At 35.2% G+C, this 13,954-nt stretch overlaps 1 protein-coding gene across 7 annotated transcripts in view; it reads right to left on the bottom strand.

Annotated features, from left to right (window-relative positions):
* ITSN1 (intersectin 1) overlaps nt 1-13,954 on the bottom strand; it is a 142,101-nt gene that overhangs the window by 65,642 nt on the left and 62,505 nt on the right. For all 7 annotated transcript variants that reach the window (XM_037376400.1, XM_037376403.1, XM_037376399.1 and 4 more), the window contains 2 exons: nt 9,444-9,531; nt 9,130-9,269 (listed from right to left, as the gene is read on the bottom strand). In XM_037376400.1, coding sequence (XP_037232297.1) covers nt 9,130-9,269; nt 9,444-9,531 — 228 coding nt within the window. The remainder of the gene's footprint in view (nt 1-9,129; nt 9,270-9,443; nt 9,532-13,954) is intronic.

The raw sequence follows: 13,954 nt of genomic DNA, 5'->3' as shown, positions 1-13,954 counted from the left end.
TATTTCGCAATTAATGGAGATCTACGAAAGAATCTTCAGCATTGTTTTATATACCCAAGAGACTGAATTACTTATGCAATGTCTTTGGGATGAATCGTGGCACAGAGAGTATTCATCCATATACAAATAATTTTCCTCTAACTGGAAGGGCATTGCCTGAAACATTTAGAATACAATAAAACCATGATCTTTTACTCAAGATTTGTTTTCTGCTTAGCATCTATTAAAAAAATACAAATTTTATCCAGAATCTATTTGCATGACCTAGAGTTGTGTGTCTGAACTCCTCAGATTTACAAGGGGGAAAAAAGTACAGCTTCACCTATGCCAACTGAAATTTTTCATTGAAAATAGTTCACTTCAAAAAAAAAAAATCAATACATTTTAATGCAAATATAGTACAAAAACATGTAGAAAAAGCTTGCAGCAGGAAACTCTTTCTAAATCCACATCTTAATAATGTCTACTTTTACTGAACTATGTTGTGACATATCATGCACATTTGTTTATCTTGGTATCCTTAAAAACTTTATCTTAATTTGTTCAGGGATTGAAACAATTAATCCTGAAAGTATTTGAATAGTTTTTCAGAAATTCACATCTATAAATTAGCCAGATGACGATTTCATGTAACTATCTTCATACACTGACAGAAACATACAAAATTGCACAAAAGAAAAAGAAAAAACCTAAATATCAAGTGATTCAAATGGCCAAAATGAGAAAAGTTTCAGTAAGTTAATTTCACAACATTATTAGCAACTTCTTAGCTATAGTTTCGTAAAAGTTGAAAGTTAATACTTGTTTATTTACAGACTGTACTTGCACTGTGTCTAAAAATTTTAGTTAGTGGAAGAAATACATGCATTAGTGCTGAACAACTGCACACTGTGCAATATCAAATTTCAAGACATCAAAATAACTACATTATGAAGAGGAGTAGCACGTGGCCTTGCAAGGTATTAAAAACATTTCTGATATATGGATGAAAGTTGGGAAAAAACTTAAATTGTGTCCTAGCTCTCATTCTCATTTAATAAATGATCATCAATTTTAAATTCAATGAAAACCAAATTCAACATAATTAAAAGAGATAATCAGTTCTTATACAAGTTTTAATTAAAACTCTGCTAAGGCCATGAAAGTCACTGAAATACAGAGATAATTTGAGCAAGACCATATTTCCATAGTCACATTAAAGCTTAGCAGATAGTTAGGATCTAGAATGGATATTAGAGAATGTAAAATAAACTACTCTTGCATAATTACCAGAATTATTCAGGCAGGATATTGCCTTTGGGAAAATTTTTAAACCCTGATGCCCATGGTTGTAAACATTCATACATAGCCTTATTTTGGTGTAATGAAAAGGGCTACTATAAAGGAAATATATTAGCAATATCAAACATAATGGGGTTTTAGCAGCTGGCCCATAAAGAACAACGAAAATAAAGGTATCAGAAGATTGCAGTGAACACACAGTTGGTTAACTGCACCTGGAGCTAGAGGTGACCTCTGACATGACTATAAATTTCTGAAGTGCTAACTAGAGTGAACAGTCATTTCCAATAAATGTATGTTGTTAATTCAGCTTCTTTAATGTTGTTACATTTGTAATATATTAAGGTACAAAGGATTTGACCCTCGTTCCAAATTGACTTCTATGGGGGAACCACAGTCCCCATCTTTTCTACACGATCACCTGAACCCTTATTTATATCAAAAAATACATAGAAGTGCAAAGGACAAATATACAACCATAAGAACATTAGCAGTGGAGTGATTAACAAGCACTCATCTGAAAGGACATAGGTTATAGAATGGCACAGTTGAAAGCAGTTTTCCCCCTGGCCAACAGTATTACAAATCTTTTTAGATTGCAGAAATCCATAAAACTAAGTATCTACAAAGTTTTGGAAGCTCAAAATACTGCTTCTGTGAAATATCAAGTATCTTGACTAGCATTAATGATTTTTAACAAGCAGTTTCTCTTTTCTGGCTAAAAGGACTGCTATCCAAAACACAGGTTTCTGACTCCTATGTTTAGTTCAGCTTTAGCACAGGCTTCCATCTAGAAATCCTTAGTTGTTCTACTTGCTTTAGCTGTCATTCACATTTATGTCCCCTCCTGTCACTTTACTTTGTATGCCAAGAAGCTCAGATTCTGAGTCCTGGCCAATAAAAACTCTTGCTATTGAACAGAGACACCTGGGATAGTCAAGCATTTTTAATAAGGCAACACTGAAGATAACCTGTTATTACTTGCAAAATCTTAAGCTATTTAGACAACAGTGCTTTTCAGGTTTGTTTCTTCTTCCCCTTTGCATATTTATCCCAAACCCTGTTGTTCGAGCAGTTAAACAGAAAAAATCAATAGGCAAAGAAAGAGGAACCAAAACCTTTTAAGAGTACGAAGCTTATCATAGTTAAACAACCACCCCCCTCCCCAATAAATCTCAAAGCTTTAAAGTGAGACAACCCAGACGCAAGTATCTGAGCTCAGTTTACTTTTTAACAAGAAATTTGTAAACTAGAAAGAGTGATTCCGTTCATCTATATACGCAGAATCAGGAGGAATCTACACCTAATTCACAATATTGCTACGCCGCCCCCTTCAGCAAAACTTCCTGAATTTGCAAATACAGAAAAACAAATTACAACTTGCAAGACATCTGTGCAGCAAACATTTACTTCCACTAGAAGTCCAGCTACAAGGCTAGCTCCAACTTTGTATTTTAATTGTAGTTTAGCCATTTAAGTTTATCTCACTGCTAAATGTACGATACATGCCGCTTTTATGGCCAATAGGTAACTGGGGAAGGTGCAGCTATGAGCCGTGCCTCCATGTCTGTCTGAAGCAAGTAGTTTCTTATTCTGAGTACATATAGCAGGACCATCAACTGCTGCATCACAGCAGTTAAGTGCTGCTGCCAACTTTAGTCCAAATAATAAAATTTTGTTTGCTTATTTTGCCATTTATATAGTTGCTCAGCTACACTAGTATCTCAAGGAACATTTTAATAATTATTTAAGTTTTCCATAGACATTTTAACACATTATCCCCTCCCAGCTAAGCCAATGTGCTAGTTCAGTATTTTGTGAAAAGATTTTTTTCTGTGACATACATTCTGTAACAGTTAAGAAAATCCAACCTAGTTTATAATCCCAGCATTAGGTGGAATATTTTTGGAGATTAAAAAATGCAATATATATCCTTCTTTGCATTAGCTAGGAGGAAATAAAGATTTGATCTGTGTCTCATGCAAAAGGGAGATGCTCTGTTGCTTTGCCAAGTACCAGTGGGTGGATGGGGGAGAAAGAATCAGCATGTCCCACAGCACTACAGGACACCAGTTGTACAAAATTATAGTAACACTTCAACAGTCAACAGAAAGAAACGTTCGCCAGCTGAATATTCAGCACAGTCCTACACTCATCCTTTACAGACACAAGCAACTTAAGAGCTGTACAAATCATATATTATAACTCCAAAGACATAACAATGCTTTTCTTGTTTCTGGTGTGCAGGACAAAGCATGACTTCTTACCTTAACACTAGAGAGAAATTGTTACCTTTCCACTTAATTCACAAACAGACTAACAAGTATAATTTTGAGATGTTACAATAGCCACATTTAGGTACCCACATAATATTGAATACGAATTAAAATAGGAGTTTCATACAGCAGAGTAATATTCACTATATACAGACAAGTCATATCGCTATGAAAACCTTAACACTAGAAATGTAGTTGTTTCAGCCCAAATTTTGCCTTTTGACAGAAAGACAATAGAACTTAGGATACTTGAGGGATTACAATACAAGGTTTCCATTAAATCTTCTTCCCTTGAGACAAACTAGAGCACTTGATCCCAGAGGGAAGAACCCTACAGTTCTGTGCTCACTGAGGCTTTCCCACAGCAATACTCTCCTATGTCATTCCCCAACTCCCAAAGCACCTGCTTTGTCCTTGACAGTTTCTCCTTTCACCCTGTATTATAGCTATGGGGGCTTTGATAAAGGGAATATATTGTCATCTCTCTCATACCTGGAATCACAAATTACAGTGCTGTGTAGGAACACTTAACGTGAAAGTGTTTTCTTTTTAAAAATTCAGAACACCATGACCAAAATAAGCAATTAACTTAAAATCTTGAGGTTTCAGATAAGCAAAAGACAAAAATAACTAACTAGTACCTTGTCCAAGTTGCAATTCAAGGCACACTCCTCATCTAGGCAGTAAGGATTAGATAAAGAATCAAATTATAAGCTCTTCCCTTTAATTCTGTTTTAGTGCTAGCACCTCTTATTAATTACTAGCTTAGTTAAACACTGCACACTCATCTGTTTATGGTAAAGTGAAGCACATAACTGGAGGAGGTTCATCACTCAGATTGAGACAGTTGTGTACTGCCTGAGTATGGCATGGAGACCTTTAGAAAGGAGTCTAAGTAGTTGACGCAGCCCAGGAGAACTGCCAGGCACTGCAGCATTGCATCTTCCATTGCCACTGACTGGAAGAAAGAAACGCTCAAATGTAAACAGGCATTCATATGCAAGACTTGTCCAGTGCACACTGACTAGACAGGGACTGACAACAACTGGAACATGACACAAAATGTAAAACATTTTTAAGAACTTGATTCTCCTTGTTCATCACTTTTTCCAAGCACTGAGAATAGCGTCTCAGCAAGACTAATGGATTTCAGAAACAGTATTATTCATTCTCTTTTCCTGTGCAATAACACAGATAAGCTCTAAATATTTAATTTTTCTATGATATATGAAATTATTATTTGCTTTTTGGAGAAAAAAACTGTATTAAAAATTACTATTGTTTTATTTGACAGTGTGTGATGACTGACCTTTGTAACATTTAAATATAAATTCACACTGAATATAAAAAGAATTTGTAAAGGTAAATTATAGTAGGACTATAGGTATACAAACAGGAAACCTAATATAAAGCCTTCTATTCTACAGAATTATTCTATGAAATAGAGAAAAAGAAAAAAGTGCCCAGTTACATTTTACAAATATCTGTATCAATTTTAACTATTAGATTTCTAGGCTAGAATTTTTAAAGAGTAATGGAAGTTAAGACTCTTTCAACCTAATTCAGGACACAAAAATGTGGCTTACCTTTCAACCTTGTTACAAACTCAGTCACTTACTGTACAGCCAAATACAGCACAACCCACAAGACTATTATCTTCTCTGATAAAATGCCTCAATTCTGATTTAAAAGGATATCTGACCAGCTGCAGGCTAAGGTGCCTATTTCTCTGACTAACAAGTATTAAAAAGTTTCCTGAAACTACCCGTTTTGAAAAATTAATAACATTTTGTACTCCAAAAAGTTTTCGAAAGGAATCCAGTTCTAAGAACATTTCCAACTCTTGAAATGTTAACTTCAAACAAAAGTAACTGAAGTACTTGAGCTCCAATGGACTAATCAGAAGAATTTTAAATCAGTTGTTTTGGAGGGATAACAAAAGATTCAGGGGGGAAAAAAAATTCATTTATCTCTCTAATCACTCATATATGCTATTAAGACACAAAGCAAAGATGAGGAAATTTAACACTTATTTTAAGTACTCACTGCAGAACATAAAAATATAATATGTAGGCAAATGCAGTGCAATCCACTGGATACTACTACACTGTTAACAAGCTGACCTGTAACCTAAACCATATTGGAATATTAGGTAAACCTTATGGTCTCATCAAAGAAAAGGCACACTAGATAATAGTGAAATTGTTCATTTTATCTTGTACTATCACAGCATATTTCTGTATTCAGTATCAGTAGATCAAGTGTAGCCTATTTCAAGAGAATGAATCAGAAATATAGTTTTGCAACAGAGTTTTGCAAAATTTAAGGATATACTCACATAAGAAATAATCTAATCAACATTCATAGCCAATAAGGAATAAATCTCAGCAATGATAACAAAAGGTTATAATTTAATGTTGCCGTTAACTTCACGGTCTCTTAAACATTTCATCAGAACTACTTTGGCATATACCTTATACTCGAGAGAGCAGTATCTTACATATTTAAAGTTTTGGTTATTTTTTCTGTTAAATTAAGCATTTTGACTAAGTAAAGACATGTATTAGTCCCTCTCTCCACAGGAAATAAATGCAAAATGTTGTAAGATCATATATATCTAAAGAGTATTTAGATATGCTTTTTTTCCCCCCCTTGGGAGTTCACAAACAGTAACACATCATTCTGCTTCTTGTTCAGAAGCTAGTTGTACTGCAGAAGATGAGGCAAGCACCAGTGCTGCTCCATCACTCGTCAGAGAACAAAAGCTGCACAAGACAGTGTCAATTATGGTGCTGCCATCCTAGCAGCCACCTCACCAAATGTCCATCTCTCAGTAGACTGAAGCACCAAGTAACAGCAGACCACCATAAAAATACTACCTATCAGTTTTAAACTGATAAGCAGTTAAAAAAAAAAAGCAGTTAAAATGAAAGGATAATTTTGAAACAGCCCTGATTAAAAATGGAGGTTTTAATGTATCTATTTAATAAAAATACATTTTAAATATAAATATTTCTGTATTTCCCATCTTTACATATTTTCTCTTACTTTACAAGATAAGAAGCCTTTAACATATTTAGAGCACAGATGTGGTGGAATTTTTGATGCATTATTTGAAAAGTATCACACTTAAATGTGAGCATTATACAGTTGACTGATAATTACACAAATTGCAAGGTACTGTAGCACCAAATGAGCCTGCTGTATTTATGCACCCAGTTACTAATAAGTAAACAAAAAGTTCTTCTGTTAATTGGGGAAGCTATTAATTTAGCAAGTATTTATAAGCCATTTTCTACCTATCGCAAACATGACAGTCATCTTTCCAGTGGCAGTTCCTCAAAGTTGTCTCAGATTTTTTATTTTTTAGGTAAAAGTACCTTAGAGTTACGCAAGTTCCTAGATGATTTTGTTTTGAGCATTATTACCTAAGAGATAGGTGTGTTCTGCCTTGGTTTAAGAACAGAACTTCCACTTCACACAAACCCTAAGAAAACCATGAGTCTCAGGAAAGCTTTCACTAGCTTTGTGCATAGTCTCATATGCAAAATATTCTAAGAGCTTTCTCCAAAAGAATAAGTCATTAAATCACTGCTGCACACACAGCACCTTCTAAGAAGTTTCTCTGGCACTTGGGAGTACTACAATCATTTCATGCTGAGTCCACAAAAAGGTATATAGGCTTTCATAGATATTTAAATCTAGTATTAAAACCATCCAGGCCCCTCAAAATACATCTTTCACATCTAGTGAAACTACAAAAGGGAGAAAATATAACTCTCTTTGAATTAAGCTCCCACCTCTCAATTTCAGTAGCACAACTGCACTGCCCCTCTTAAACTCATCTCTTGCAAGAAAACTGCAGCAAGGCAAAAACACCAACATACACCAACAAAAAGTGGTCTTCCTATTAAGCACCACTCGTACACATTATGAAATGAAGTGCACAATATCCAAAAGCCAAACGAAGCTTGCTGAAGTCTTCCCAAAGAACTGTCTACATAACTACTTGTCAGCATTTAAAGTGGTAAGTTTAAACACTTAAGATTTGAAAACAGAAATCAATTTTCCCATTAAACTGCAAAACAGTTTATAATTAGCCAAGGTATTCTTGGACAGATAGCAGACATTTGATAAATTGATGTCTTTGTTTAATATGGATCTTCAATTTTTAATTATCATTAGCTTATTTGTTAAGTCAAGTCCTTCAATATTTAAAATACTGGATTTTTTTTGGTTTGGGGTTGCTTTTTTTGTGACTGTGACAGTACTAAGATTATTCATCCCTCTGCCCACTTATAAACTGTTTAGGTCATTTATGATCAAACTGAATGCTGACAATTTTAGAATTAAATAACCTTTATTCATATTTATCTGCAAAACACTTCAAAAAGACTCAATTTTAAAAACAAAAAAAAGACAAATACAAAAAAAAGCACCCAAAAAGCACGATTTGTTAATGTGTCCAAAAAGTGTGTGTATATATATATATTAAAAAAAAAGGTAAACCATTCTGTTTTCTTTTACATTAAATTGTGCACATTTTGTTTGTCTTGTGTCTCTTATAACTCTGCAGAGGTTCTCCCCTTCCTACTTCCCTGCCTAAGATACTGAGAGTCATCTTTGAATTGGCACTGAAACAGGTAGTATGGTCTACAACTTTTCAGTCTTCCTATAATTATTATTAACTTTGATATTAAAACAAGCTATTCATTAGTTAACTTCAAACACACCTTCTATTCTAAAGCAGAAAATAGTTTATCTAATTTCAAAACAACTACAGAAATATTAACGTATCTATCATAGTTCTTTTCCTTCTAAATACTTGTAGTTCATTTTATTATACGTTGTGGGAAATGGAGTATTTTTCTCGTCAGCTTTCAGGAGAAACCATCAGTTGAATCATCAGATGAAGTACCTTAACATTAGAATATTTTATGAAAAAATGAACGCTATTAGAAGTTTGTTAACTGAAGACTGATTTATAACTTCTCTCTAAAGAACACTTCCTCTACTCACTTGTGCAATTTCTGTCATTTTCTTGTCCAGAAATAAACAACAAATCACATTGTTTTAACAAAAGACTGATCAATAAAGCATGAAACCACAAACAACAGACAACTACATTCAGGAACAAGTATAAGCTTACAAAAAGCAGATAAAAATTCTGTGTGTCAGCAGAAAATCAAGTCTCTCTAACAAAGATTTCAATCTGAAGTACTGATTCCAGCAGATTTGTTGACCTGCTATAGGCTTGCACTTCCTTGATGCAAAAGGGCAGAAACTGGCAATTTCATATCACGGATCCGGAATCAGAGCTCAAATCTATTCTTGCATAGATTCTGCAGATGAAGTTGATTCAAACTCTGAGTTCGGATGCCAAGTAGTACCTTCTTAAAAAAAATATTAAAAAAACCCAACAAAAAACCCCAAACCACCTCCCAAGAAAGAGATTTGAGAACATTCCCAAAACTGACATTCTAAATCAATCATTCTGGTTTTTTCCTCATAATCAAATTAAAAAATAATTAACTGAACATTTAGAAGAAATGGTTAAAAAGTCTAGGATTACCTTCAGTTGATTATTGAAAATATCAATTTCCTGAAGTTTAGCTCTGGTTTCTTTTTCTACTTCATCTAGCTGGTCTCGAAGTTGTTGACGTGCTAGTTCCTTGGCTTCTAAGGCTCTTTTGATGGTAAGAAGAGAGTCTCCTGTTTTAAAACATATTGTCAAATAAGTATTGCTATACACAGAGAATTTCAGGTCAGAGAAAGCAACATTTTTCAACGTGCATCTTGCAAAACAAAAAAAGAAATTACACGGTACACTGTGCAATGCAGTATCATGTCCTATACAAACTCAGACATATACAAAAACAGACTTACTGTGCAAACTGTTCTGTTGAACTTGCTTTAGCTGATCATTAAGCAATTGCTTTTCTGGAATCAACCTCCCAAGCATCTGCTGAGATTCCTGAACAGAGGACATGGAGGAGAGAGAAAACAAGAAACAGACAGAAAGGTGAGGAATGACTTTAGCTATAAGACCTCTCATTGTCATTTCTTCTGAAATGAGTCTTTACTTTTTCTCCCACTGAATTATGTATTATTGCTATTATTCAAGCATTATCTGTGTGATACTACCACTCAGACATCGTTCTCTGCCAGTACAAAAAAAACAGCATATAAAATTTAAGCATATTACTTAAGAATTGATCCTCATTGAATACGTAACTTGGCTTGGAATTACTTGAAATTCAGGGCAAAAAGACAAGGATAGATTTCAGGAAACATTAAAAAAGCACTTATTATCTGTTTAAATCTTATTTTAATAAATGAATATTATCTTTGATCAGGAATAGAAAGACAAATATTTGAAGTTTATATAAATAAAAGAAAATAAAGGCTTTCACTGTGAAGGAATATATTATGGACAAATGCTATGCAACACAAGCTCTGCTAGATGAAAATACATGATCTCTTGATTTAGCACTCTTGAAAGAGGATTATGATCTCTCTCAGTTTCAACACAGTCATAAGATTGTATACTGATATATTGCAGGAGACCCTGCAGATGACAAATTCCTCCTTGGGTGGATTTTATCTATCTATCTATCTATCTATCTAACATAATCCTTGCTCATTCTGGAGGAGTGCTACTTCATACACCTTTTCAGAAGCCTTGACCTCCAGCTTGAAGTTGTCAAAACATAATATAGAGGCATGAGGAGAAACAGCTTATTTTATAAAAGCCACCTAAGTGTCAACATCCTGTCTTTCAGACAAACTAAGTAATTTATTTCGGCAGTTGTCTTGAATTGCAGGCTTTTGAGGAACCAACCACCTGACAATTTCCACTTGTCATGAAGGACTGCAAATGACATAATATAAGCCTAAGAATAAATATCACCTAATCACTTAATTTCAGAGTAAGTGCCATGAAAATTTTTAAATTTTTGTTACAAGAACACATGGTTGACCATACTGATGTGACTTCATAGCTGTCCCACTTTACTCATGGCAGCTTTTGATTGGGCCTCTGCGGTGGACAGCTCAGATCTTATGCAGTCATCTTATCAATCACCGGAAACTACTGTAATCTCATTATGGTCCGGAAAACATACTTAGATAGCAAAGCAGAGTCAATGACTTTATGATTTCACAAAGTATAAGATAAACTACGTAACTCCTAATACTCAAACGCACGTGTCCCTCACTGTTCAGATGCATTGCCTATAGCATCAGCAGATCTCTTCCAGCCCTTCAAGCATATCGTGAAGGCCAGATACTCCTACCATGGGACTATATTCCCCACTAGAACCAAATGAGAAACAGCGATATATAATGCACCATTTTCCAAATCATCTGCTTGAGGGGGCTTGCCTCCTTAACAACAACCACCATTACCATGTGCTTCAGCTAAGTGCAAAACACTTTCGCTTCCACCACATGCTTCCACCCAAATACCTGCATGCCCCACATGCCATAGTTTGCGATGAAAAATATAAACAGTATTATTAAATTAGTATAGCACATGGGCATTGTGGAAATAAAGTTTTCAAGTAGTACAACCCAAGAAAGGTGGCATCTAGTAGACTAAATGTATTGATAGATAAACTTCTAGAGAAAGAGGAAAGGAAATCACCTTTCAAGACACAAGGATATCAAAATTGTGTAACATAGGACATTTCAGCATGGAATGTAATCCTAACCTTAGTTGTTTATTTTTGAAGGTCAGAATACTTCTAAGCTCCAGATAACGCAATCTTAATAGACAGAATAGTTTGGAGAGTATTTAAGGACAGAGAATGACAAGGGATCGTGATGGTCAAGTTCTGTTTCCTGAAAGCACAGGCAGCCAAGTAATAAGCATCTATTCCAGAGCATCCACAACATGCTTTTCCACATCCTTTAGTTGTACTGAAGAAACAGATGGAAGAAATTAATGGCATCACTAACACTGCATGCAACAAGAAATTTCCAAGAACTGAATAATGTCCCATATAGCAGTAGAAGGCAAACAAAGCAATCAAAAAGCAGTTCCTGTCAATCTAACAAGGGAAAGTTATCTTCTGATCCTATGCTGTGAGCAAGAGGGCATATGAGAAACTGAGATACCACTATATGTCTTAAGCCTCTGCCACATACCCTGCTTTCAGTGCTTCAGAGGAAAGCCAAATTACTAGGGAGCCAAAGTGTTCATCAAGGAGGCAAATAATGTGCTGGTAACTAGCAGAAGCCCTGTAGACATTATAATACAGTTCAGGTGTTTGGAAGGCAGGATGTTTCCAAACATCCCTGGAAATACCACTCTACTAGATATCACGGATTCATATAGCTAGCACAAATTTTCTTCACTCAGGATTAATTGTTATATAAATTTCTTCCACAATTTTAATCAAACTCCATCCTGAAACCAATTAACAAGTTGAAGAATAATTACTCCTTTGAATTAACTCATCTTTTCATAGCAAGTGTCAGATGTATTAAAGTAAGATATTTCTAAGTGAAGATATATCGTCCTACAAAGATAATGGACAATACTGATGTCCTCGTTTCAGCTGGGACAGAGTTGATTTTCTTCTCAGTAGCTGGTGCAGTGCTGTGTTTGGGATTTGGTGTGAGAACAATGTTGATAGCACACGGATGTTTTTGGTTGTTACTGGGTGATGTCTATATTAAATCAAGGACTTTTCATTTCTCAGGCCCTGCCAGCGAGAGGGCTGGAGGGGCACAAGAAACTGGGAGGGGACACAGGACAGGTGACCCAAACCAGCCAAAGGGATATTCCATATGACATCATGCTGAGTATATAAGCTGGGGGAAGAAGGAGGAAGGGGGGAACATCTGGCCTTATGGCATTTGTCTTCCCAAGTAACCGTTATGCGTCATGGAGCCCAGCTTTCCTGGGGATGGCCAAACACCTGCCTGCCCTTGGGAAATAGTAAATGAATTCCTTATTTTGCTTTGCTTGCATGCGCAGTTTTTGCTTCACCTATTAAACTGTCTTTATCTCAACCCATAAGTTTTCTTACTTTCACTCTTCCGATCCTCTCCTCCATCCCACAGTGGGGGAGAGTGAGTGGGCAGCTGCGTGGTGCTCAGTTGCTGGCCAGGATTAGACCACAACTGACTTTCTAATCTACTGGAGAGTTCAGAGGATCAAAATCTTCCTTTAAAAAGTCACTTACTGCTTGAGTCTTTCCTCTACAAATTAGACAGTAAAATTTACAGGATATTTGAGAAACATCTTTTTTTCAGGAAAAAGCTATCCACTCATTTAGGTTCTTCCCAGATAATGTTTGGCCTTTTCTACTAAGTAGCGACACTTCTTTTTAGGATCACAATTGTGATAAAACCCTCAAGAGACATTAACTGAAATATTAGTGGTTGGGATTAAAAACCACCTGAGAGAAGATAATACCACAAAGTCACAGCCAATGCTTTCAACGTAAAAAACCACCTCAAAACCAAAAATCCAACAAAATAACCACGAAGAAACACAAGCATGGTTTTCGTTACAGAAGTGCTCTGACAGTTATTGTGAACAAAGCAATTTAGAAAGTGCACAGACATTAACGGAGCTGCTGGACACATAACACTTACTACCAATTACAATGACCAGACATGGTTAAAAATCACTACAAATACAGTGGTGATTCCAAAACAAGAGTAAAATGTAGATAACTACAAAATCTGTGTACTTTGCCAGATGTTTCAATTAAATTTCAGAGAGTGGTGTTAAAAAACCATCTGCTTTTTGACCATTGTGGTTGGGTAGTAAGTAGCACAAACCAAATGTTAGGAAGGTGAAGAATCCCCCTGCCCTCCTTGAAATTTCTCTTTCATGGTGATGTAGTTGCATCACCATGCAATAAATAAATCACAATGCATAAAAGCTGTAGGTAGGGAAAAAGCACATCTACAAAGACATGACTAAATTCAAAAAATTGTTTAATGCAGCTACAGAGAACACTGCTCCTTGTTTATTTAGCACTTTCTAATAAGCTACTTAACACCTAGTTGTAGACGGATTACCTTTCTCATTACTTGTTTCCCATTGGTGTTGGTTTCACTTTTTTTTCTTCCCTCTGCACCTTCCATTTACTTAACCAGATGTGGAAGCTAATTCAAGCTTTTGATCATAGTAATTTCTCATGGTTTTTTAGGATGTCTGTTATAAGGGACTCTATCCCAACAGTAGCACATTGGTATTTACTATAATATAAATGGTTTACAGCTTTTTACTGTAACATATAATTTTTTCCTTCTTCATTTTTTTATATTATGACAAAAGCAAAGACATACTTTATCTTTTCTGACTACAGAGGCTAACTGACAAAAAGTTACCAAGTTAACAGAAATTACATACGAAAGTAGGAAATTAATTCCATTCA

The sequence above is a fragment of the Falco rusticolus genome, chromosome 2 (assembly GCF_015220075.1).
Source record: "Falco rusticolus isolate bFalRus1 chromosome 2, bFalRus1.pri, whole genome shotgun sequence".
NCBI classification, from domain to species: domain Eukaryota; kingdom Metazoa; phylum Chordata; class Aves; order Falconiformes; family Falconidae; genus Falco; species Falco rusticolus.
Note: the sequence above shows the minus strand (reverse complement) of the source record. Positions and strands in the feature narration are given on the sequence as shown.